This window comes from Nematocida ausubeli (genome assembly GCF_000738915.1).
Source record: "Nematocida ausubeli strain ERTm6 chromosome Unknown supercont2.4, whole genome shotgun sequence".
NCBI lineage: Eukaryota > Fungi > Microsporidia > Nematocida > Nematocida ausubeli.
The window spans coordinates 330308-356180 of record NW_026515637.1 but is presented as its reverse complement, the minus strand read 5'-3'; the positions used below and the strand labels follow the sequence as shown (position 1 = coordinate 356180).

The 25873-nt window shown below is 39.1% G+C and overlaps 14 protein-coding genes across 14 annotated transcripts; 9 read left to right on the top strand and 5 right to left on the bottom strand.

Annotated features, from left to right (window-relative positions):
- Positions 1–412: 412 nt before the first annotated feature.
- NESG_01759 (uncharacterized protein) lies at positions 413–3157 on the bottom strand (the record flags this gene model as incomplete). The annotated part of the gene is made up of 1 exon (XM_053049380.1): positions 413–3157. The coding sequence occupies one exon, from the start codon at positions 3155–3157 to the stop codon at positions 413–415; it is 2745 nt and encodes a 914-aa protein (XP_052904330.1).
- Positions 3158–3710: 553 nt separating this feature from the next.
- Positions 3711–5087, top strand: NESG_01758 (uncharacterized protein; the record flags this gene model as incomplete). The annotated part of the gene is made up of 1 exon (XM_053049379.1): positions 3711–5087. The coding sequence occupies one exon, from the start codon at positions 3711–3713 to the stop codon at positions 5085–5087; it is 1377 nt and encodes a 458-aa protein (XP_052904329.1).
- Positions 5088–6046: 959 nt separating this feature from the next.
- Positions 6047–8824, top strand: NESG_01757 (uncharacterized protein; the record flags this gene model as incomplete). Its single annotated transcript, XM_053049378.1, has 1 exon — positions 6047–8824. One exon carries the CDS (start codon positions 6047–6049, stop codon positions 8822–8824), a length of 2778 nt encoding a protein of 925 aa, XP_052904328.1.
- A 470-nt stretch (positions 8825–9294) lies between these two features.
- On the top strand, positions 9295–10533 carry NESG_01756 (uncharacterized protein; the record flags this gene model as incomplete). The annotated part of the gene is made up of 1 exon (XM_053049377.1): positions 9295–10533. The coding sequence occupies one exon, from the start codon at positions 9295–9297 to the stop codon at positions 10531–10533; it is 1239 nt and encodes a 412-aa protein (XP_052904327.1).
- A 2056-nt stretch (positions 10534–12589) lies between these two features.
- On the top strand, positions 12590–14182 carry NESG_01755 (uncharacterized protein; the record flags this gene model as incomplete). Its single annotated transcript, XM_053049376.1, has 1 exon — positions 12590–14182. The coding sequence occupies one exon, from the start codon at positions 12590–12592 to the stop codon at positions 14180–14182; it is 1593 nt and encodes a 530-aa protein (XP_052904326.1).
- A 417-nt stretch (positions 14183–14599) lies between these two features.
- NESG_01754 (uncharacterized protein) lies at positions 14600–15322 on the bottom strand (the record flags this gene model as incomplete). Its single annotated transcript, XM_053049375.1, has 1 exon — positions 14600–15322. One exon carries the CDS (start codon positions 15320–15322, stop codon positions 14600–14602), a length of 723 nt encoding a protein of 240 aa, XP_052904325.1.
- An 873-nt stretch (positions 15323–16195) lies between these two features.
- NESG_01753 (uncharacterized protein) lies at positions 16196–16594 on the bottom strand (the record flags this gene model as incomplete). Its single annotated transcript, XM_053049374.1, has 1 exon — positions 16196–16594. One exon carries the CDS (start codon positions 16592–16594, stop codon positions 16196–16198), a length of 399 nt encoding a protein of 132 aa, XP_052904324.1.
- Positions 16595–17192: 598 nt separating this feature from the next.
- Positions 17193–18341, bottom strand: NESG_01752 (uncharacterized protein; the record flags this gene model as incomplete). Its single annotated transcript, XM_053049373.1, has 1 exon — positions 17193–18341. The coding sequence occupies one exon, from the start codon at positions 18339–18341 to the stop codon at positions 17193–17195; it is 1149 nt and encodes a 382-aa protein (XP_052904323.1).
- Positions 18342–18405: 64 nt separating this feature from the next.
- Positions 18406–20244, top strand: NESG_01751 (uncharacterized protein; the record flags this gene model as incomplete). Its single annotated transcript, XM_053049372.1, has 1 exon — positions 18406–20244. The coding sequence occupies one exon, from the start codon at positions 18406–18408 to the stop codon at positions 20242–20244; it is 1839 nt and encodes a 612-aa protein (XP_052904322.1).
- Positions 20245–20355: 111 nt separating this feature from the next.
- Positions 20356–20604, top strand: NESG_01750 (uncharacterized protein; the record flags this gene model as incomplete). The annotated part of the gene is made up of 1 exon (XM_053049371.1): positions 20356–20604. One exon carries the CDS (start codon positions 20356–20358, stop codon positions 20602–20604), a length of 249 nt encoding a protein of 82 aa, XP_052904321.1.
- A 549-nt stretch (positions 20605–21153) lies between these two features.
- Positions 21154–22458, top strand: NESG_01749 (uncharacterized protein; the record flags this gene model as incomplete). Its single annotated transcript, XM_053049370.1, has 1 exon — positions 21154–22458. One exon carries the CDS (start codon positions 21154–21156, stop codon positions 22456–22458), a length of 1305 nt encoding a protein of 434 aa, XP_052904320.1.
- Positions 22459–22479: 21 nt separating this feature from the next.
- NESG_01748 (uncharacterized protein) lies at positions 22480–22731 on the top strand (the record flags this gene model as incomplete). Its single annotated transcript, XM_053049369.1, has 1 exon — positions 22480–22731. One exon carries the CDS (start codon positions 22480–22482, stop codon positions 22729–22731), a length of 252 nt encoding a protein of 83 aa, XP_052904319.1.
- A 706-nt stretch (positions 22732–23437) lies between these two features.
- On the top strand, positions 23438–24997 carry NESG_01747 (uncharacterized protein; the record flags this gene model as incomplete). The annotated part of the gene is made up of 1 exon (XM_053049368.1): positions 23438–24997. One exon carries the CDS (start codon positions 23438–23440, stop codon positions 24995–24997), a length of 1560 nt encoding a protein of 519 aa, XP_052904318.1.
- Positions 24998–25530: 533 nt separating this feature from the next.
- NESG_01746 (30S ribosomal protein S26e) lies at positions 25531–25866 on the bottom strand (the record flags this gene model as incomplete). Its single annotated transcript, XM_053049367.1, has 1 exon — positions 25531–25866. One exon carries the CDS (start codon positions 25864–25866, stop codon positions 25531–25533), a length of 336 nt encoding a protein of 111 aa, XP_052904317.1.
- Between the last annotated feature and the right edge of the window lie 7 nt (positions 25867–25873).

Below are 25873 nucleotides of genomic sequence, written 5' to 3'. Positions count from 1 at the left end.
AAGGCATCTAGCCTATCTAGCATACTTTACATAGTGCTTAAGAAAATAAATTCAGAAAATATTTATACAATGGTCTTCTATGTATGCACAGAAGCTCTGCATTATATATTTGCTCTACGTAGAGAGTGATTTTCAAGAAGTAAATTGTTTTTAGCATTTTATGTCAGGGTCTGGCACGTCTGCATTCATTGGACTACTTTTTTAAATATCCAAGGCCCTAATGCGCTCTATAAAGCAGGCTCTTTAGATCTAAAAAACAAGCTCCTCGTCAAATTCTGTTCTCTTATAGCACAAGTTCTATTAAAAAGTACGTGCTAGCCTTGAATAGTTATTTTTTTATAGAAAAATAATTTGTGTATATTTACAAGAGAGACATATGGACAGCTTATATTTATTTTTATATGGGAATATTTTAGCAACAAAACATTTTTATATTTAGTCTAAATAGTCTTTTTATCTTAGATTCCCTTCTATTAAAGAAATTAATAATGCCTTTCCACTTTGCCTTTCCACCTTCTCTACTTTTTAGATCTTTTTTCATTCTTCTAAGAACAGAGTTTGTCTTCTTATAATTATCTGTTATTTGGATAGATCCTAAATCGCTATAATGATCTGTTATCTCCAGTGAATCGTATATACTGTAAATAAGCTCTGGCAAATCTTCTTTTTCTTCACACGCATACGCAAACCACGAATGTCTTAGAATATTTATATCATATGAGCCCATAAACTTGCTTTTCTTCACTAGTTCTACCACTTCATCTGCATACTCTGTCGTATTTTCTATAAATAAACATCTAAATATCTGCTTGGATAGACCCTCAAACTTCAATGGGTTATATGGAGCCATTTCTCCGTATTTAGATGTTATAAATACTATTAGCGCTTTAATAAAGTACTTTGGAGACTTTTTGTTAAGCAGAATCCACTTAAATACCGTGAAACTTCTACTTGTATACACTGTAATCTCCGCATATCTTTCAGGTGGAAGATCTAGATTTGGGTAGCACTCTGTGTATGCATCTATGTACACTAAGCTGGCCAGCATATCCTTGTGCACGCAATTATTATCCAGAGGAGCACTTCCTATTATGTTAGAAGTAAATCGCACAGCTGGGTGTTTTGTTGTTAGCTTCTCATCCATCAATGCTAGTAGAAAACACAGCACCAGATTAAATTTATACTCATTGGCTTCCAACTGCCAATATAATAATATTCTGTCTATATCTTTGAAGCCACCCTTCATTATTTGATTAACCTCCTCAGACATGGCTTTTATAGAAGACATTTTTCTTTCTATACTCTGTATCTTATAGTTAAGATAGTGATTGGCCAAAAAGTCTAAAAATCCGTCCTCTTTGATGAAAAACTTGTTTCTAATATTAATAAGCTGCTCTAGTCTAGCAGTCTCTATAGCACGGCTGTTTGTAATAATACTTGTCCTTGCATGTCCTTTTAACATTTCTATATTAAACTGACTTTCCATCTTGTTTTTTATATATTTCAGGTTAATAGATCCGAAAAGTTCCTTGTTCCCATTTTCAGCGGACTCTCTTTTAAGTTCGGTAAACTGTATACTTAACTGCCTATTTCTGGCCAAAGACTCAAAAGTCTTTCTAATGTAATTTTTTATATTAGTGTCAAACCCATGGCCCAAATTCCTTCCTTTTTCGACACACTCAGTAAGCTCATCAAGCGTATCTATACTCTCCTGATCCTGCCCAACCACTACAGATATCACTTTCATCATGTTCAAAATACCTGTATCAAGCTCATTTCCATTTTTAAGATATACTATTTTACTGCATGGCAGGTCCGACACAACTTTGCTCCAGTGCATGTGCATTTCATACGTCATCTCCTTAAAAGGCTTGCTGTGCTTTCTAAAAAATTCTTTGAAGTCTTTCGATGCACCTTCTATATGGTCTGTTTCATACTTTTTTATTTCTGGGTTATATATAAGAGAGCAAAAAATGCTTAGTATCGCTGTCTCAACACAGTTACTATACTTTTGCATGTAGGTTGGATCAAATTTGTCTAATTTACGTATATAGCTTTTCATTCGAATGTACTTTGGAGGCTGCACATCGTCTGTGAATGGAAAGTCAAGAGAGATCTCCATGATCTTCTGCACGCTTTTTATTATGCCTACTGAGCTTAGGTGTTTATTCGTAGTTGCCGGTATAAAGAATCTCCTAAACATATCTTCATCTAGTTGGGGGTTTTCTGCATTTTCTCTCTGGCTTTCTTGCTGAAGTGCATCGCATAGCATAGCATGTACTGCATTTGTAAATTCCAGCGCGTCCTCTAACTTATCTATAAACTCAAATATGTACGTTTGAATTAAAAATCTTGGTGTGTTTAGAAAAAATCCACGATTAAACTCTTCTAGTGTCTTAGGCTCTTCAAGTATTTTTTTACTTTCCAAAAAAGTCTGCCTTCTGTTTTTTATAAAAAACAATATAATATCTCTAGACTCATTGTGCACAACACTACTATTCTCACCCATCCAGGCATTACTCCCTGGTGTTTTCATTTCAATGTTGAAGTACTCACCTGCGCCATTAAATTTTCTTAGCACAAGCTTTTTTTCCTTTACACTTTTTCCTTTCCCCTCAATTGTCAGAGGTACATCTACATTTTCTGAAAGAAGAAGTAGTGCTGCCAGAATGTAGCTAGCATTCTCTTTTACCCTTTCAGACCGAAGAAACTCAATAAACGAGTCCTGCTTTCCCGACTCAATTGATAACTCCCCGCTTACAGAAGGAAACATAAGAATCAGCCTTCTGTTGTACTCACTAATGTATGACTGATACTTGTTTGTGGCACTCTCTGGTAAATACGACTTGTCATTTTTTGGGGTTCGTGTGAAGTTATATCTTCGTATTTGCCCCACTGTTTTTTTAGTTTTTTCTTGGGGTGCTAGCTTATACTCTGTTTTGATTCCTGCAGAAAAAAACCTCTTGTTATACATAAGTCTAGTCTTGTTATATATGTATCCTCTTAGCAGAGACAGCGGCCCTTCTGGATTTATAGATAAGCTCCCTCGCGCTGCATCTAGTATAACTTCATCCTGAGCCACCATTATCTGTTCAAAGGGAATTCTTCCATATGCCTGATATACTACTAAGAGCAGCCCAAGACATTTGAATCTCATATATGATGGATAGAAAAAATTATTTAAATTCTAACAATTATGGGAAAGCGACACCTATTTATACATATAAATAGTGCTGAGAAGCTCTATGCCAGCCCTCCGCTGTGTCTAAATATGTGCCTCTGCCTGCATTATAGCACCGCACTAACTCTATAAAAATACATGTTTTCTCTGGTTTAATAAGACAGACTTTACTGATGTGTTTTTATAGCCTTTAAATTAAAATATTCATTTCTGTCAGGCAGATGCTGTGAGCGCATTCTGGCCTCACAATTAATTTTTTTCTGCAATTTTCATAGAACATTCTGCATATACAAGCTTCCAAAGGCACAGAGCAGACAGAAACTGCGAGCATAAAAAATATGCAAAATAGACTCTGAACTCCCTTTTGTTTATTCTTTGTATATGCTTTGTTTACCACAGTAAATAGGCATGCATTTGGAAGGGTCTATTTACTGGCCAATATTTTTAAAACATAGCACTCCTTAGCAACCGGTGTGTTTATGTTTCAGAGAAAAAAAGATAAATAGGAAGAGCATTTGCGGATTATCAAATGACGGAACTAGTTTCAATACCTGAAAATGAATTGGAAGCACCTGAAAGATCTTCTAAAATGAAAGGTCTTAGGAAGCGTGTCAGATCAGTAGGACGCAAAGCAAAAGCTGTTTGTAAGGTAACAGCTAACGCGATGCGCTTCCAGCTCAACACAGTTGCATCTATTTTCACCATGTGCTCTGCAAACACTGTGACAGAGGAAATACCAGATGAAGTCATCTATGCTTCGGTCCCCTCTAGGAACAACTCCCGTGTAGATCTGGCAGAACAGCCAGCGGAGACTAGTGCAAGTGAGCCAGCAGAGACGAATGTACCTGTACCAGCAGAGACTGGTGCAAGTGAGCCTGAGCCTGAACCAGCACCTGCAGAGGTGACAGAGGAGCCAGCATGCATTGCACTAGCAGAGCCAGTAACTCACGCTGAGACTGCTCTGGTCCCAGTAGAAGCAGCAAGTGCCCAAGAGCCCGCAGTTCCAGAAGAGACCGCAAAAGAAGAGACACACCTTCCAAAGGCGGCTGCTAAGGACGACATCTCAGTGGTTTTCTGCCTCTCTGAGTTTATCCGCGAAATAGAGGACATCGTGCAAAACACCTCTCTTATGCCATGCGCCTCATACGCCCCGGGCATTATACTCTTTTATCTTAAGCAGAAGAGAAACCATCTGCACGAGCAACTGAAGAACATTGAGCTTGCATTTCATACTACTCCAGATAGTGCTTCCCCTACTGACATGGACCAAGATGTAGTTAAGTTTCTCGTTGCCGAGGCCCTTGAGCCTACAGAGTGCATAAGCCACTGGCTTTCGTCTGATGAGCCACTGCAGGCAGCATACACCGACCTATACAAGACGATTATAAAGACTTTGTTTGAGGAGAACAAGCAGGGAACAAGAACAGAAAGAACAATTGTCTTCTACTGCCAAGCCCTAAAGTACATCAGAACCGTCCTAGACCTTGCATTGCAAGACGTTGAACAGGAGCCTCTAGACCATTTGCCAGTTCCCCATCTGTTCACAGACCTTCTGAGCAATCTTTCCAAGCCAGAGAGCGTGTCTGCTCTTCTGGAGGCTAGAGTGCAGCAGGCTGACGCAGAGTGCAACGAGGATCTAGATAGCGAATACATAGCGACTGACGGGGAGGAAGAGCACAATACCACAGCGGTTCCAGATCCAGCTGCCATGATGGAAACTCTCATGACAAGCCCTCTGTTCCAGAAACAGCGCGAAATGAATATTTTAGAAGGAAACATTGTGGAGGACTTTTCACACACATGCTCTCCAGAGATGCAAAAAGGCATGGACGCAGCACTGTCCTATATCATGCAGGTAGGTGTCCCCACTCCAATTGCAAGATGCCTATCTCCAAAGAACATATAGATATCACTGTGTATCTCTTTAATAAACTACCTTACATACATACATTCTTCAACTTCCAGATATATTCTCTAATTATAGCTCAGCAAATTACATTTAGTGCTTACACAGGCTGAACAATGGTTCTGTTCATATAATAACTCTCTTCTGCCCAGACTTAAAAAACAAGACAGTGCTATAAAAGAAGTCTATTTATTCCTTTGCTAAACTATATACAGCTCTATTTCAGATTTGCATATAGTCTTCTAGTGCATCTCTTACTCTGCCATTTGAATTTACAAAAATGTTTTATTCTCTCTTACTGCAGAGCAATTATATACATATACCTCTTGCAAGCAGTAAACAGTTATCCATACATATTGTATCTAATAGTACGCACTTTAAATAGCGAGAGATCTTCTCCAACCTCGTATAATTACTAGAGCTGAGTTTTCTATGAGATATTAGGCTTAGCCTTTCCATTCAGCATCATCCTTTATTTCTCGCTGTCTATTTATAGACCACTTAGTAATTAATTGCCCATTAGTGCATGATTACTAATAAGAAAAATACAACCCGTAATAGAAATAAAAATTAATTAATAAACAGAATACAGCCCATAATAGAAATATGAGTTAATTAGCAAATAAAATATAGTCAAAAGAAGAAATATGAATAATTAATTAATTTTAATTTTAACAAACAGAGTCTCTCATAGCATATTGGTATACAGCCTAAAGCCACCATATATCTGCATTCATAAGCTGGGAAAAACCTCAAGGAACAAACATATGAATATTGCAGCATTAATAGAGAGTATAGTGCGTCTATGTAGAAAATTGGCTGTAAGAATGTTGATAGACAAAGAGATTAAAAACAAAAGTTAATTGTTTTTAATTAACGCACGTAATTGTGATTGTAAATTGCTTTTTAATTTTCAAAAGCTATTTAACAAACACTTTTCTCTGTAATTTAAGTTAGATATGGATAACAAAACAGAAAGTAGAACCCAAAAGAGTTTATATGGCGAGAGAAACAGAAGATTATGCTTTCATGTAGCAGGAAAGCGCTATGAAGCCAAAGGTGCTAGAAGAAGCTTTGTAGGGCTATCAATACAAGTGCTTTTTGTGCTTTTTGTTTTTACTGTGCAGCAAGCTTATGCAGTACTAACGAGAAGTGATGCAGAGAAACTGCAGCAAATGGTAGTACATGCAGAGGAGGATATAGAGTGGGTTGTCAATCAATATGGCCCGCTAAGTCCATTTGGATTGTATGTATACAATAAGACTGATTATATGCATATACGTAGATTTTTTAATATTGAAATTAATCCATATTATAATATGTCTGGCAAAAATAATAACCAGTTTATAAGAGATCCAACAAAAGACCAGGCTTACATGTTTTATTCAGATGGCGATAAAGTACCTGAAAATAAAATAGAACTCTACACTGCCCTCATAAATATGTTTCCTTCTCCTGATCAAACGATAAGCATTTACCCTGAAGAAGACTGCAAGGACTCGTTTACTCTTTTCTTGAGAAGCAATCCTGTGAAAGAGCATGCACACACAATTCTTGCAGCATTGCTTCTTCGAACAGAGGAGATAGATATACCACTGTCCATTAAGTATGATGAAAACAAGACCCCTCATCTTGTATGGAAAGGCGGAGCCCATGAGACAGAGAACTTCCGACTTAAAATGGTTGCTTCTTTTCGTGAGGTGGAAGGAGATAATTCTAAGGAAACAAAATGTGAAGTTCGTCAAGATAAAACTATATATGTTATCTGGTTTTTCTTGCATATGATTCCAATATTTCAATCTGGTATAAAAGATTCTATGGCTACGGAAGAAAAAGAAGAATTTTGGGAAAATGAGTTTTGTGATAGTAAGAGCTGGCTTATACAATCATACATATATTACTATCTGGAAACTAAAGAAGACGCTGCTTGCTTTAATACGACAGTATACAAGATGCTGGATGAGCATATAAAAAGATGTGAAAGGGGAAATAGAGATGAGCAGAAAATCATTAGTGAGGAGTTCCTTAAGGCATGCTTTATGCAATGCGATTCACTTTCAAATGTACTTGAATACTGGAGGAAAATAGAAGAACTTGAAGGTACTATTGAGGTTCCGAAAAAGAAGAGACTGCTTCCCTTTACAGATTCAGAGCACGCACCTATTAGAACAACAGTAGATGTGCAAATTTGTGATGACACGTATCTAACAACAGATGTTTTCTTAACAGATGTAGAATCGGCATTGCTTGGGCTGTTTTGCTGCTTTGCATACGATCCAGATTGTGTTTTATACAGTGTTAGCCATATGGAAAATGTTTCTAAAAATGTAAAGAATTTCTTTTCTAATATATTATCTTCCTTGCCTATTTATATTTTAAATAGAGAAATTGGAGTAAAAGAAAATTTAAATAGGACCAATCCTTTAGAAAGTATTAAATTGCTTCCAGGAAAGGAGATACCTATGGATGTTCAGAAAGCATGGAAGAATATAGTCAGAGATCTGTGTAGTGCTGATCTGAGATTCAATGAATTGAATGGTGACAAAGTTCTTGCTGGAGGGATTCTTAACGTGTTGACAGCAATTTTACAACTCGCAGGAGAATACAATGAAGTAAACAAAAGAAAAATCGAATCTTTTAAGAAAAAATTATTACCAATGATAATAAGTGGAACTACTAATGATCGGATTGTTGAAGACATACAAGAATACGCAGAAACTCTATTTGCCTCTCTCTCCCGGCAGTGTACTTCATGCAAAGGATTGGTAGGATGGTATGAATATAAATCGGATGAATCAGAAAGAAAAAGAGAAAGAAAGATCTTTATAAGCTTCATATCTTTCGGGATACATATTAATGGAAATGAAATTGATCTATATGGAAGCATGCAAATCTACTATGCATATAAAAACCAGGCACAGCCCATAATAGTGCACTTAATTAATGCAGACATAACACATTTAGAAATTGGAAAGAAGGTTGTAAAGTTGGATAAATCTAAAGCAAAGGCAAGAGAAGAAGTCAAAAACGAGTTAGAAATGCCACTTAAAGAAAATAGTTTCATTCAATACATTCTCTTTGATTACATTGAAAAAATAGAGAGATATACACTGCCTGAGTATGTTGTATTTGTCCCTTATATAATCGAAAATATTAATTCTAGTGATATAAATCCTCCACTTCGCTTCCACTGCATGCAGCCAACTAAACATATTCATGCAGCTATGTTCAGTGTAGTGGACTGCCTGTTAACAGATACTTATATCACACCAAACTATATAAAATCTTCAACTCATCAAGAACTTAATTTAAGCTATATACTAATACGCACTCCAGTGTCTAATATAGAGAATTTGCTATTTTTAATTGTTTGCATAGGCATCAGGAGGGGAAATATCCACGATAATTTGAAAGAAATACGAAAAGCTATACCTAAAGATAGTAATCACGAATTGATAACAATAGAAGCTATGGTAGAAATTGTTTCTATTCTACTCAGATGTAGTGCCGACATTAACCTAGCTAATGTACTGGCTGCATATGCTCAGATATACTGGAGTAGTGACAAAATGTGCATTGCCAAAATAGTTGAAAAACTCTCTAGTCAGAAAAATAGAATATTGAAGTGTCTAGATCGATATATGACTGTCAAACGTAGAAAGCCAGAAAAGAAGGAAAATTATAATGTGCAGAAAATCAATAATGAACCTAAAGCCCGAAGATGCTGTATATTATGATGACTTGAAGGTAATGTGCTAGCTTCTTTAAGTATGGATTGCATAGGTCTCTGTGTATTTCATTCTTAGACAATAAATAATTTCTACTTCATATATATATATTTTTTCTATATTTTTATTTTCGTATTTTTCGTATAGCTTCAAACTTGTTAACATCTGTATAGATGTGGAGAGGTTTTTTAAATAAAATTGGCAAAGAACAGGGAAAATCGAAAAAAGCACTAAGTTTGAAGACCCTTTAACCAGAGGAGATGGGTTGATATGGTTATACTGATACACAGGAGAGGTCACGCGCGCACAAGAAAGATCGAATCCAGCCCAAGTCACACGGATATATGTATATCTTGCATAAAGGGGGTGCCCTAGTATTGCATTCACTTTTTAATCTATTTGGCAGCTTTGAGCCTAACTATTTGTTTGTTTATCACCTAGTGCGTATAATTAGGTTCTATTTGTGATGTGCAGAAAAAATGCTTGCAAAGAAAGACCACTCGAAAGCTCAGAAGAAAAGCACGTCCATTGCAGGGCGTATGAAAAGATTTTTCCTTGGCGCATTCAAAAGCAAAGCAAAGGTTTCTAATGCCGCAGAGAGCCCTTTGCCCTGTGAAGAGACACTTCGCAAGGGAGGGCTGGTTGAGACATCTTCTCTCTGCACAGGCACGCTCGCCATGCAGGCCACGCAAGAGACAGACATAGCCCAAAGCACAAAAAAGAAGCAGAAGATCACAAAGAGTTCTCTAGAAAGTGCGGTAGACAGGCCTGTATACCCAGGAACATATGGTCTGGATGAGAGGTCTGCGCCTGCAGAGCAGCCTGCACACATAGAGAGCTCATCTGCACAGAGCACAGCTTTAGAGCGCGAGCTGCCTCTAGAGCCTTCTGCTGATGCAAACTCTCCTGCTAATGCTTCTAATGCTGCAAACTCTCTACTAGTGGAAGAGCCGGACACACAGGCAGAGAAGGAGCACGCAGAGCTGCACGCGCTTGTGTTCTTTATGCGAGAGATCGAGAAGATTGCACAGGACACAGAGGCAATGGGCGATGTTGCGTATCTTCCTGTAATCCTCTTCTTCACTCTCTCCCAAAAGGGTTTCTCCCTCACAGACGACCTTCTACTCTCCAGCGAGAAGTTCCACAGCATAAGCCAGGGCCATCCAGAGCACCGCGCTCTAATGGACGAAACAGCTGCAAACTGCCTTGTGTCTGAGGCCCTGGCACCTCTTGAGACCATGGCAGAGCGCCTGGCTCTCTGCAGGCCTGCTCTTCTGGCATACGTCTCGCTGTGCAACAGTGTGCATGCAAGCGTGTTTGTAGAGAACAAAAAGCACACAATGTCAGAAACTGCAATAGGCTTTGTTTGCGAGGTACTAAAGTACATTAAGTACGTCATCGCTGCAGAGCTGCTCCGGATAGACCTCTCTTCTGAGGACACGCCTTCTAAGAGCCTAGCCCCATACGCACACAGTGAAGCGTACTGCGACAGCGCCTTGGAGGACTCCAGCGAGCAGTCGGAGGAGGTCTGCCCAGAAAGACAGGCAGCGCCCAAAGAAGAGCCGCTCTCTCTTCCAGGACAGGACGAGTCCTCTTTTGAGTCGCGCAGCCTTTCTTCTGGAGACGAGCTGGCAGACAACGTGCTCTTCAAAAGACAGAAAGAGAAGTACCAGAGCCAGGCCACTCAAGTGGAGCAAGCAGGCGTGCACAGCAAGTAGACGGTGGCCACAAAGACAGCGAGTACATGCACATCTGTCTCTTACTCTGTCCGTGCACCTACAGACACACTTCAGAAATAAACTGTGCATATACTTCTTCTTTTTCTTTGCAGCTCTTTCAGAAGACCTACCAGACTGAATAGCCTGCAGCAGTATAAGATATTCTGCCACACGCTGCAGCCAGGCACACCATTTAACTATGCTTCTTCTTTCTATACATAGGATATTCCTTTTATGCAGTACGCAAACATACACATGTGGTCTCCAATGCCAGTGAGCAAAGTAGCAATCTGCAGCATGGTAGTGTGCGATACAGCACGGGCCGCAGTGACACAGCGCCTTTTTGCGTCCCTGGGAATAGGCGGGCTAAAAACAGTCTCTTTTTATTATTTTTGTGCATAAATACGCGCGAAATATTTTATTTATAGCATCAGAGAACCTGAAGATCAGCAAAGACCAGAAAAGCGCGAGAGCGAAGGCGAGCACCAGAACAACATCATGGGGAAGGCAGGACACAGAAGAAAGAACAGCTGAGCGCTAGGACCACACAAGAAATGAAGAAAAGAAAGAATAACCTGCATACACACTTCCCCATGAACCTCCTACCATCAGCCCGATCACACAGAAATATCATGTCCAGCAGAAGCCGCCAGGGCACATGCAGTCCGCATACGCAGTCCAGAAGCAGAAGGCCGAGATGAAGCGCACGACGAGACCGCACAACCCGAGGCCCACCGCAGTATTGCATAGCACGCAGTATGCATAGAAGCATAGCAGAGACATGTGTCATGCCTCATAGAACATAGAAAGCGAATATTTTTGTGCGAGTAGAGAGGGAAACTAGAGAGCGGTCCGAGAACAGACAGATCAAGATCGTATTGCATGCGTGCGTTAGAGAGAAGGATAGTGAAAGTCCATGCTTGCGTTTGACATCTACTTTGCAATAAGCAGTATGCCCCCTAGCAGCTGCGCCTGTCCCTGTAGAGGTACATCTAGCCGCTCTGTACTGCACAAGTCCACCATAGATCCGCGGGGATCTCTCTTTTACTGTGTAATTGCCGGGCACACTCTGCTGCAGCACTCGGGAGACAGCAGCCGAGAAAAGATGGCCTGGGCGTCTGTATGCCTTCTTTTCTCTGGAGATGGCCTCTGTCCTGCTCGATTGACAGAGCCCGTCTGCTTGGAGAGAAGGTGATTGCTATAGGCGTCACTGCCTGGCATGACAGCAGAGTCCCAGCCATGCGCTCCTGCCCAGCCCACCAAAAGATGTGCAGTGTTTCTGTGCTGCGTGTCTGAACAGCTGCAGGCCGCGCAGACACCGTGGCGCAGCGGAGGTTCTACACACGGACTTGTGAGCACCTGCTGCCCCGGGCTGCGCACAGCACAGAATGTCTGCATATTGAATGGTCTGTGGTGTGGGCGTGCTGCTGTGTCCGTCTGAGTGCTTCTTTAGTGTGTGCATGTCCGTCACAAATAAATTTGGTATACCAATGCTTTTCTTTATTTACACATAGCTCTGCATAGACTTCTATTATGACAGTGGGCTGGTGCACTGCCTCTCAAAATATGCTGCACTATAAAACTGCAGAATAGTGCTTTATTGCTGCTGCTATTACTGTGGCTGTGGCCTGGTATAAAAAATAGATTAATATAAACAGTTTATGCCATGTGTATGGAAGTGGCCTGATTTTTTAATATATTGCGCACTATATTAATTTATATACGATGTAACTAAAAAACTATTAATGGGAATTTTCCTATTTATATGGCTTTAAATCATATCGTCTTGGGTGTATAAATAGTTTCAGAGAACTTGCAGCCCCTAGATCAAAGACAGACTGTTATTTAATTGTAGAACAGAGTATGAAAGGCCCGGCACATGCCAACGCCTTACAGTAAAAGAAACCCGCACGAGCACTGCATCACAATATTATAACCCGAAAGCTGCTGCACGCTAAGGCAACTCTTTTAATAACCACTCTTCCTCTTTTAGACAACTATTGCCTAGTACGTGGGATGGTTTTCCTTTTACATCTGTATTTAACAAATTTTCATTATGAAAAGTAGATATATGAATCGAGTTATAGAAGAGAACAGCGATAATGCATTGAGATATTTAGATAGCTACAAGAGCGAGCTCTCAAGGAAAAAGGCTTGCAATGCAGGAAAGTGCAGAAAGCAAGAGCACAGCGAAGAAAAAGGTGCTAGAAGAAGCTTTGTAGGGCTACTAATAAAAATCCTTTTTGTGCTTGCCCTTCTCGCTGAGCAGCAAGTCTGCGCAATGCTAACAAGAAGTGACGCAGAGAGGGTGCATCAAATGGTAGTAAATCCAGGGGAAATAGTCAAAAAGGTGGCCAATATACATGGCCCGCTAAGCCCATTGATGATGTATCTATGCAACAAAAGAAATGATATTCACAAACTGCGATTCTATTCAAGCTATATATACCCAGGCTATATAGTCTCAAGCAAGGGATATGGCAATAAATACAGAAGAAACCCAGATAAAGATAGTGCGCGGCATAAAGACTTAGAGTTAGGTAAAATGGATCACGCAAAATTCTTTTATATTCTAATGCATATGTTTCCTTCTCCTGATGGAGAGTTAAGCATTGATCCAGCAAGATACTCCATCAATTCATTTACAAAATTCCTGAACAGTGAAAATATAAAGAAGCATGCCCATACACTTCTTGCAACGCTTCTGCTAAGGACGGAAGGAATAGAAGTGCCGCTGAAGCTTAATAGATCTAATAAAAAAGTTTCGACCGTTACACTAAGAAAAGTATGTATAGATGACAAAGAAATGGCGCAGGAAATGGGATGCATTGAGTTAAATCTATATAATCTGCATTATACAAAACAAAACCATACCACTAATCAATTAGAGTATTTTGACCAGGCTCACATCTTGGATGATATTATTTGCTATATTACTAGAACATGCGCGGACTCACAAGTTAATGCCTATAGAAAGGATATAGAGGGGGATTTAAAAAAAGAGTTCTGGGACAAATATTTTATTTCAAGCCCGAATTGGCTTATACAATCGTACATACACCACTATCTGCAAACCAAAGAAGAAGCTGCGCGCTTTAATAGGACTGTATACAAGATGGTGTCTGATCATATGATAGAGTGTAAAAAAGACAATCAGCACAGTCAAAAGCAAACCGCAGAGAGGTTCTTTAGAAGATGCTTTGTATCTAAATATAATATTCATAAAGCGGCCAAATATTGGGAAATGCTAAAGGAATTAGAAGATCTCACTATATGCCCCGAAAAGGCCAGATTATTGCCTCCTGATGATTTTCTAAGGCTTTTCTTTAAAGAAGAAGCTACAATACATATCCATAATAATGCGTATTTAGAAACAAATGTGTTTTTAACTGATGTTGAGTCTACATTGTTGGGAATGTTCTGCTGCTTTGCATATGAGCCAGAAAGCGATACCTACAGTCTTGACCATATACCCAATGCCCCGCAGGAGGCAAAGGATTTCTTTTTTCAGCTGTCATGCAGTATTAAAAAACCTTTCGATGAGTCATCCAAAGTGCAAGAAGATTTAAATAAGAGTGAATTAAATAGCAGAAACTTAAATGGAAAATATCTAAGCAAGAAAATGCTTAGTAGTATTCATATGGCTTGATAGAAAATACTACAAATGGCCACTCTTAGCTAGTTAAAGTTAGATATTTATTGAATTGCACAGCATCTATCGTATCCACTAGGCACTACAAGATACAAAACACCTCTGAATCCCAGAGGCATTCATACAGCTAGGCTTCTCTGAATGCATAGACAGAAATGCCATTCTCAAATATCCTTCATCCTGAATTCATAGTATATGCACATAATTGCTGAACAGCATATATTTTTGCTATATACACACACATAGCCCATACATGTCTTTTCTATGTGCATCTTGCATCATAGCTGTATAAGACATCTTTGGGCACATTTGCATTTTTCTTAATGGGCTTTTCTCTTTTCATTATAGAAGACATTAAAGTCTCTTCAGACACAAAAGACAAACTAAACATATTTCTTAGTACTGAATGAAAAATTACAAGCTGATGCTTTGGGCAGCATGCACCGTGTGTAGATTGAATACCAAAGCAACTACAGAGAAGATGAAAAGAATGCCTGTGAAAATGGTGGTAGCCGAGACAGGAAGAGAGCCTGTGCTTCTGAGCTTCTTTTTGTAGAACGCAGACACTTCATACTCAACCAAGGACACCAGAGCAATTAAAGCAGGGAACACATTGGAAGCCGTGATGAGCGCACTTTCTGGGCAGACATACTTTGCAGCAAAGAAAAACGCGTGGGCAAACAGCATGAACGGATACTCAGCAGTAGAAGTGAGAATATTTGTGATGATAAGAGACAGCCATGGGTTGCCGAGAAGCACGCCAGGAATGATCAGAATCAGAGAAAACAGAATGGACACAACTGTGTTCTCAACAGTCCTGAGTTTTCCTTTGTTTTTTCCTTCGCTGTCGTTCCAGGCAACAAAAGTAACTAGAGCAGAAGACAGAACGCAGAGAAGATTCAAAAACCCAGCAATGTCTTTGGAGTGCAGCCTGGATAGAAGGTGGTAGTTGTACAGCATTGCCACAGACAGCACAGAAATAGAAACTATTAACTTGGCAAAATACACAGCAGTTTTATACAAAGATATTTCCTGTCTGTTCAAGAACTGCTCGTCTACCATGACTTGTTTCTGATTAGCTGTCTCTACAATATCAGCTGTATCAGTAGTAATTACATAGACTGGTAAGTGCATCATTTATGTTTATTCTCGCACAGACCTAATATATACACATATATGTATGCTTAAGGACTAATTTAATTATAAAAGGTCTATTTTCATTTAATAAAACTATAGCCTAAGCATTAAAGAATATTAATATACTCATATTTCATATAAAATAGATTGCTTTTTACTTTAATTGAGTCTTTCTTAAATATTTGCAGTGCATAAAAATTTCTATTTGTTGATTTTATTGTCTGCACATACTACAAAAACAGTGCAGAAAGCATACTTAAATTCACATGTTATTCCGTATAGAAGATTAGATACAAAAAGTGTATATTTTTGTTATGTACACTTTATACTGTATCTCTACAATTGCCTGGGTATACTAGACTGCTTTAGGGTTGCATTCGTGCTGCTATTCAATTTTTTTGTATATTCTATGTGCTAGTTTTCATATTCTTTCATGGTTATGTATCTATGTTCTGGTATATTGTTTTATAAATTCATTTGGAACCATCTGTGCACTATGCATAACATGGTGTTAGAGCAGGTAGTAAGAATATTGCTATAAACACCTGTCTTTATAATAAATTCTTGTATAAACACCAAATATTCGATATGGCTATATAGCTACTTTATACGATCGGGTCTTATCCCAAATCAACTTTTGACTGAAATATATACTTGTCTATTTGTGCGACTCTCTATATGCGAGGGAAGCAGATATGTGATGTTTTTCTATTTTCCTATCCTCTCTGAAAAATTTAGAAGAATCCAAGCCTTCACTACTATTGGTGGCTCTGAAGAGATTTTATTTATATATTACAGAAAAGACACCAAAGAAAGTAAAAAATCTAATTTTCAGGATTTAAGTGCAACCAGTACGAAATAAACAAATGATATTTATTCTATAATGTCAATCTTCACTTTTTTGTTACTGTTTTTATCCAAAGATGCCTCCTTGGTCTCTGGAGTATCGCATGGGGCACTAGGCACTTCCTCAACCAGATCATCAAAATGACTTTCTCCTTCTATAATAGTGCCTTTTCTTGGGTGAATTATTAGGTCTAGAATAGACAGAATGCGGGAGGCCTCTTCTGCAGTGCTTTCAATAGAGAGGGTCTGTGAGAGAATAATAATGTAGTTTGACAGAAAAAGATGGATACCCTTTGTGTTGAAAGGTATGACTATCTCGTAGAGGCTTTTCCATGCTAACTCTATCAGCTCTGTATATTTCGCACTCTCAAGCATGTCCAACAAATCAAGTAAAACTTTCTCTGTCGCGCTAGACTCACTGTTCATTGCTGGGGGAAAATAGAGTTAGCTAAATTTTTCAACAAAAGAAAAGTGCTTTGCTGCAACAATATAGACTCTAGCCATATGTGAGTGCATGGAAAGCGAGTGTTACAAAGGAATGTGTGGTGTAAGAGATAAAATAGTTTCCTAAGCAAAGGGCGCCAAAAGAAGAAGCATATAAAACATAATTATATTTGCCTTGTGTTTTTATCGTCTAATAAATAGAGGAGAAATACTTACAGCATAGGCAGTATTAAAATATTTATGCAATTATAAATTTCATATAAAAATACACTTCTAAGAATGAGTTTATACAAAACATAATTAATTTCATTGAAAGCGAATTTAAAGTATATTATATAGGTTAACTTACTGTATAGCTAGAACAAATATACACATAAATGCTATTTATTAAAGTCGCTTGCTATTCATGGATTCAAGATGTATTCAGTAAGCTCTGCAGCGGTGCATCAAAAGACCCATAATTATTCCACTTTGAAAATGCAGAGTCTAGTATTTTAGAGAAGAGCACTGCTGGCTATAGATTGTTATATACAGAAATGCTTTAAAATAATAGTGCAAAAATTCATATCTGCGGGCTCTATTATAATTTCATGAAGAACTCAATGAGATAGTTATTTACTTTGGCTGAGAAGACATACTGCTGTTTTGAGGAGTCTCTTTTCTGAACCTCTAGCAATATTTCGGTCACTGCATCAGGCGAATCAATAAAGATTTCTGCATTGGATGCTCCCACTAGAAGATCCATTACAGAAACATCTGCACAGTATTCATTAGACATATCCATATCTAGAGAGGTTTGCTTTATCGGAGGGCTGGACTCTTCAGCCGGCGATTGGGCTGTTTCTCCAACAAGTGGGTTCAAAATAACAATTTCATATGATGCTGCCTGCACTCTGCACAGAGTAAGCTTAATGAATGTTTTCTTTTCGATTTTCTTTAGTCCCACTGAGTACATAAATTCATTTGGCAGAGACAAAGACAGCTCTCTGGTGTAGTGTATCTGCTCAAAGTCCACCGATATGTGGAATGGACCAGACCAGTCAGCAATTTGTAGTAATTTTATTTTATACAGGCTGTTTCCCTTGTACTCCATTCTATTCCCATTTATGCTAAGGGTGGGCTGGTCAGAGAGTGAGTATGCAAGCGCTTTATCTGGAATGACAGAGACAATGAGATAGTTTCCTTGTACTTTTTCAACTATCTGAAATGGAGGGACAACAGAAAAAAGCTCACTTTTGAGAATGACTTCCTCAGTGTTATTAATTACATTCGAAATGCAATAATGTTCTGGACATTCTATGCTCTTTAAAAACTCCAAATAATCAAATCTAATGATCTGAGCTGTGCATGGGATATAGTACGGTCTATTCCCACTAATATATTCATAGCCAGCGCAGGTCTGCTCTTCAATATACGGGATAGAAAGAGGGGTGGGGCTTTCGGGCTGTATCCCGTTGAGGGAGGTGGCCTCTTCTATTTCAGGCGCAAGTTCCTTGCCATCAGAGGTGCTGGCTTCATAAGCTGGCATTTCCTGCGAGGACAGAGTCCTTTCCTTCTGCGGTGCAGGCAGCTTTAGCTCAGTGTAGAGAGACACTTTTACCCCGTCAAATACCCCTTCCACCCAAACAGTCTCTCCATTGTACAAATAGGCTCTAGAAGGCTTTTTGGATGCCTTTAGACACTCAGAATGCAGCAAACCTGGTGTGCATTTGGCCGGAGAATATTCCATACAAACAAATAAAAGGTTTAATTTAACGAAGTTATTATTCGAAAAGTTTTCTTAAAAAAATATTATGTTGCAAGTGGATAATACATCGCTGCACAAAGAAACAGTAGAAAGAAAATTGGATGAAATTAACGGCGGAGAGCAGCCAGAAATAAGTGCATCTTCCCACCAAACAAACATAGAGAACAGCATGCATGCTGGAGTGCATGCTATGCGCGGGAGTATACACCCCAGAGAAGCTCTTGAAATGGAGGTAGCGGATACGAAAAAGAGCAGTGTGAGTTTTACATTTAAGAATATATCGTATAAAAATATAATAAAAGATGTCTCGCAGTCGTTCAAGAGCGGACAAATGACTGCTATCCTTGGCCCATCTGGAGCAGGGAAAACAACCTACTTGAAAATAATCTCAGGAAGAAAGCAAAAAACCATGGGAAAGATAGTTCTAAATGGACAGGAGATCAAGCAGAAGGAGCTAAGAAAGAGAGTTGCATATGTCCATCAAGAGGATCACTTGTATCCAATGCTCACAGCAAAAGAGATGCTGTCATACACAATTAGGCTAAAGACACCGGGAGAGGAAAACCAGGATGAGCTTGCAGAGAAATTACTAGCGGAGGTAGAAATGGCGCACGTGGGCGATACATTAATTGGGGATCCATTAGAGGGTGTGGCAGGCCTTTCGGGCGGAGAAAGAAAAAGACTGTCTGTCGCGCAGGAGCTGGTCTCTAGGCCAGAGATAATATTTCTAGATGAACCAACAAGTGGACTGGACTCGTACACATCAGAGTCACTGATTATTCATCTTAAAAATCTTGCACGTTCAGGAATGCTGATTGTAATGACAATCCACCAGCCATCATCAGATATTTTCCATATGTTTGACAATATCATAATGATGAAGAATGGGCAGATTGCATACTCTGGCTCTCCAAAAGACTGTGTGCAGTCTTTGGGTGCGTTTGGGTTGCCTTGTCCAAAGTACACAAACCCAGCAGATCATCTATTTAGAATAATCAATCAGCTGCCACCCCAGCAAGAGAAGTCCGAAAAGCTGGAGGAGGAGGGAGTTGACTCATTGGAGAATATGAGCAAAAAATTCACGCTTAGTTCATTCCTATACGAGACAAAAGTTCTTCTATCAAGAACAGTTCTGTGCAGCATCCGGAACAAGAAGTATCTTTTTGCTAAGCTAGGGCATGCTCTTTTTGTTTCTCTTATTACAGGCATGTTTCTTTACGACATACCTAGCAAGCAGGCATACCAAATAGAGACAAATGTGGTTGGGTGCTACAGAACTATCACAATGGCCACATTTGGAACATTTTCATACGGGGCTATTTCGATTCTATTCTCAGATAGAAAGATACTCATAAAAGAGTATGGATCAAACTACTATACGTTTATGCCTTACTTTATCTCAAAGGTGTTGGTAGATTTTATGATCACATGCATGCATCCTTTCATTGGAACGCCAATTATATTCTATCTTTCTGGCATTGGGTCTGTTGCCCATCTGTTTGGGTGTCTCTTGCTTGGAGCAACAGCGCACTCGCTGGGTGTGCTCATGGCATCTTTAGTGGACACATCTGAAATAGCGCTTGCAATCTTCCCTGCAATGTCGTATTTTATAAACATGCTTACGGGAACAGACGTAGATCCAGAGAGCATTATATCAGGGCTGTCGCATCTGCAGTACATATCTCCACCAAGACATGCATATAACATAATGATAAAGCTGCACTACGCAGGAAGAACTGATCTGTCCGACAGAATCAATGGGCTAGTTAATGAGTTTGTTTCTATATATACATCAATGACCATTTTATTTATAACATATATTATTTTGATCATTGCCGCAGGATATTGCCTAAAAAGAAAGATAATGAAGCTGGCCCAGGGGTAGACACATATGGCCCGAATAAAAATTCCATGTGCTACGACTGCACGAATAAACGGCAGTGTCGAATTTCAGAGTGTAAAACTGCAAAATGAGTCACATAAAAATTTGCAAAGAATGGTAGTACAGGAGGTACGAAATGAAACATTCCAGACGGAAGAGAGAGAGAAGAAAAGAAAAAGAGTAAAAGCAAAAAGAACTCGTCAAGAGGACAGAGTTGTAGTAGAGCCCGCTTTTGCACCAAAAAACGTGCGCATTTCAGAATACATTTCAAACAGTACAAACGTAAATCACAAGATATACAGAGACATTCTTATAAATAGAAGAAATGGAGAAAGAGTCACTGTACTTAACCAGTTGAAATAGACATAAAATAGAGCTTGGTTTACAATTATATTATTATTTTTATTCTTTACACATATACACATAATTTATCCTATTCTAAATAACACACTTCAAAGCTACATAAAGATGTCTTTTCTTGAAGAGCTGTTCACATCTATATTAACTACTTCTATTTATTAAAACACACCCCTATTTATATATCCAGATTAGTTAGCAGATGTATTACACGCATATTTTGTATCGTGTAATTAATTCAGCTAAACATGCAACAAACAATCTTATAATAGACACAGTCAAAGACAGATTAATGAGCTTAAGACAGAGTACAGAAGAAAACGCAGAATTCTACTGCACAGAAAGCTAAGCATGCATTCAATCTAGCCACTTACGAAGAAGCAGCATATTCTGTATGTGCAGCAAGCAGTTTTGAAAGTCACTCATGCAGTATGTAAAGCACCAGAGTTCTCTGCAGAAATAGATGCCTATAGGATGATTCTCCCTGCTACCTTCCAAAAGAATGGTTTTTCTATGCCAAGTATAACCGAAAATAATTTTTTATAATATTCAAGCATGGAAGGACTAGTGGAGTCTATTAAGAATATTTCAATTAAAAAGAAGCAGCTGAGCATTATATTTATAGGGCACGTGGATGCAGGAAAATCCACGACAGGAGGACAAATATTATACCTAGCAGGAAAGATCGATAAGAGAACGCTCGAGAAGTATGAAAAAGAATCAAAAGAGAAAAATCGAGAGAGTTGGTATCTTTCATGGGCACTGGACAGTAACCCAGAAGAAAGAGACAAGGGGAAAACAACTGAGCTGGGCCAGGCATACTTTGAAACAGAGAAGTCTATTGTGCAGATACTTGATGCGCCAGGACACAAAATGTATGTGCCCAATATGATATTGGGGGTCAACCAGGCTGACATTGCTGTGCTTGTCATATCTGCAAGACAGAATGAGTTTGAGGCTGGGTTTGAGAAAGGAGGGCAGACAAGAGAGCACATCTACTTGGCGAAGGCCTCAGGTCTGTCCAAAATATGCGTATTAGTTAACAAAATGGACGACCCAACAGTGTGCTGGTCAGAAGAAAGATACAACCACATTCTAAAATCAACAAAGAAGCTTCTTCACACACTTTTTGGGAAGAACGAGGTGGTTTACATGCCAATCAGCGGCTTCTTAGGGCTTAATATAAAGGAAAATAATCTGAAAGATGTTGCCCCGTGGTACGCAGGCCCATCTTTCTTTGAGTATATTGACTCAGTAGATATTCCCAGAAAAAACACCGATCTATTGTATGCTCCTGTTTCAGATACTTCAAAAGAAATGGGCGGATACTTTATAACTGTAAGAGTGGAGAGAGGAGTACTTGAGAAAACACAGCTTAAATTGCACCCAGGCGCCAAAAAGATTAATATAATATCAATAGCAATAGACGAGGAGGAAGTGGAGAGAGTTCACTCCGGAGAAACAGCCCGACTAAAAATAAAGGAGAGCGACGAAGTCTTCCCAGGAGATGTAATAACAGCAACCGAGTACACCGAAACAAAAGACTCAAATTACTTCATGGCTGCAATAAGCATCTTAGATGCAAAGTCTCTAATAACAAAGGGATACATGGCAGTGATGCACATGGGGGCAAGAGAGGTGCCTGTCACAATTGGAGAGCTGTACAAAAAGGAGGAAGAGAAGATTCTCAAAGTGAAGTTTGCAAAAACCGGAGACAAGCTAATGGCAGAGGTGATTGTTAACTCGCCCATTCCACTTGAAGTTTATTCTCCAGAAAAAAGAACAGGAATATTCACTCTTAGAGATGAAACAAGAACTGTTGGGTTTGGAAGAGTGCTGAAAATTAAAGAAAAAAAGTAAAATTTTAAGCTAAACAATAGTATGTCACTGCACGACCAAGAGAGGAGCTCTGCTAGAGTAGACGAGCAATCGCATGCAAAGAGCAGTTCAAAGAAAGACATTCTGTCAGTTCAGGAGAGAGTTAAACTATTAGAGGATCAGATAAAACAAAAGAACGATGAGTATCTAAAATTAACAGATGTAATTGAAAAGCTGAAGATCATAAACACCCTTCTCTACAAAGAAGTATGCAAAGAATACAATACACTAAGTATTCCTGTAGAAGACGAATAAATATCCAATTTTGTGTTATTTCTATATGAGCCATGGTGCATGGCAGCAGGATCTCCTCACAGAGCAGCATATTTATACAATACACTGCGTGCTGTGTGGATTATTACACTGCCTAGATGTTTACACGCCTGCAGCAGATTTAAAATAAAATGGTTACAGTAGAGACTTAATAAGTGCGTATTAGTATTCAGTATTTATTTAATAACCCTTTTTCCTGCATAGCTAACCCGAAGATACAAGAGACATCTACTCAATAGATGCACCTAGTATGGAATAAATCTACTGTAGCAGCAAACAAATTCCCTTCTATATTCTGAGTAGTATTATTATTTCAATAATATTGCAGGTAGAAGCATACTGTGAGATAAAATATAGTAAAAAGGGGGTTAAACTAAAGTTCTAGTATAAAAAGCAATATATACAGACTATATTATTCTAGAAATATTGTATGCATAATAGATTGCTTAATGAAAATAACTTTTGTTATGTCTTTCTTGAGTAATATGTCTTCCCTCCTGCAGATTAAGAACTACTTCATGTAGGCACAGAAGTGTAAGATCAAAGAGAGATGGAAGAGTGCAATGCACTTTTGGCAATAGATTCATTTTATTATAGCCCAATTAATTATACGAGCAAAGGTAGCTAAAATGAATCTGCAGCAGTCTTCTGCATTTACGATGAATTAATTATAAAAATATTATAAGCCATGACAGAAGCAAGAGAGGGAATAAATGCATTTGCAAAAGAACTATATGCCCGATGCCTGTACGACCCTTTAGAAATGCTGTTTAAAATAAACCTTGCACAAGAGATTGAGAATATGCATTTCAAAAGCAGAAGCATGCGAGCCATAAACTTATTTGCCATGAAAGAGTACTTCCAGACATATGCCACGCTTCTGTGCCCTGATTTTAAGCAGACGCCTATTCCGCCCCTTGAGTACAACTACTGCAGCTGCTGCCCTACTGACCAAGTATTTCTGCGCAATTACTCTGTATATATTCTTTCTGAAATAAAAGGCACAAAAGAGGCAGGAGTCAAACTTGGCTCGGTTTTCTACCCAGATAGTGTAATAGAAAAGGCTCTTGCTTCATCAGGAGAGTGTCCCCCTGTATGTAAAGCCCGGCTTAGAGACCCATTTCTACTATACCTACTTATGATTACAAAGAAAGCACATCTCTCTCCGGAAAGGTACAAAAAAACGCTTCTCTATCTGTTGAAGAGGGTTCCGTATTTCTGGGACATATACAAGCTTCTTGCAGAGACAGTGACCATCTCCAACTGCGAGGAGGTTCTTAAGTCGATTGTAGACCCGGGAATGGAAAGGCTCTTTCTGCTGTACATTGGGTGCAAAAAGTCAATTCTCCACCCAGATCTGAAAAGACTCCTGGCTGAGTATAGTGAAAACCGCAGCGCATTTTCGGCGTATGAGGAATCTCTTCTGGCTGCTGTTTTGGGACACTACAAGAAAACTGCACAGGCCCTGGAGGCAATCGAGCGGGTTGTAGACGAATCAGTTGGATGGTGCAACTTTGACCAGTTTTCAAACATCTTGTACTCTTTAAAAGATACAGAGCGCCTGGCCAGCCTTCTATTCCGGGTTTTTGACAGATTCGGAAACCTGCCTGTATACCATTATGTTTCAGGGAATCTACTGGCCTTGAAAGGAGACCATGTAGGAAGTATTGAAGAGTTCCAGCAGATACTGCACGATGAGTGCCTTGGGGAGTTTGACATTGCATACATTTTTGTTGCACAGGAGTACTTCCACTTGAAGGACACGTGTTCTGCAATTAAGGCGTGCAACCTTGCGCTAAAGAAGAACTACAATGATTACCGGGTGTGGCTTTGCATGGCACAGATATACTTTTCTATCGAAATGCATGAGTATGCTCTGCACTTTTACAGAAAGTGTGCGGAATTGTCGCCAAGCACATGCATTGTGTATGAAGGGCTGGGCCAGTGCTTTGATAAGCTAGGCCGTGTGGAGGAGGCACTTCGGTGCTACAGAAAATGTGTGGATCAGGGGAGCACCCAGGCGCTGTGTCTTCTAGGTGACTTATTCTTCCGGCAAGGAAGTGGCGAGTTTAAGACATATTATGAGAAGTATCTGGCGCAGGCGCTGAATGAGATCGATGGTGTGTCTGAAGCAAGCATAAAAACAGCAGAGCGTGTGATTGATGCGCTTGAGGAGACAGCCGGCTCTAATGCTGTTCTGCAGTGGCGAGAGGGCCTGGCATTACTAAAGCATCACTTGGGAACATGAGCATACATCAATCTATAATAAGAAAGCGTAATAATAAATCTATATGAATATAAAGAAGATTCAATTGGCATTGAAGGCATAATTTCTACAGGAAGCATCTATTTTATTCTACTGTCTCTATATCAGCACCTTTTAACCATGTATATACTGCACTTTATTTAGTTTAGCTATGAAATATCCTCAGTGAAAAATTAAAGAATAGAAGCTAAATAGCATACATATGAAGATGTATAAAGAAAAGTGGAGAAGGAATCTTGTTTGCTAAAGAACCAGCAAAGAAAGAAAAATGCCCCAAATAAAGAACTAGTAAGAGCATCAAGGCTACACACGATGTTCTTGTGCAAAGACAATATTTTCAGTATACTAGAAAGTGCGTAAATATAATTAATTTCTGAATATAGAAATATATTGAGGGAGCATTACTTCTACTAGCCGAAATATCTTTTTGCTTCCAGAAAGCACTCAAAAAAACTTAATATCATGCAGGCAATTGCAGTAAGCTAATGTATAAGAGAAAGTAAACTAATTCTTTATTATGCAGAGGCACTTAAAAGATTCATTCGTCTTTTCATAAACGGGTTTGTTCTGTCCTTTCGGCCCTCTACAGAGCGAGCTCTAACAATTCTCTGGTGAACAGCGCAGGAGATGCAGTACTCCAGCTTGTAGTAGAACTTAGGAACCTCAAAGTCCTCGTACACGGAGGCTAGCTTAATATCATCAAAGGATGCATTATCTATCACATTCTTGATGTGGAATCTCTTAATTGCCTTGTCCTTTGGGCAGGATCTGTAGCAGTTCTCACATCTTATGCTTCTGCAGTGCCCTCTGTTCATCTTGGATCTTCCGTTGTTTCTTCTTTTTTTAGTCATGCTGGGG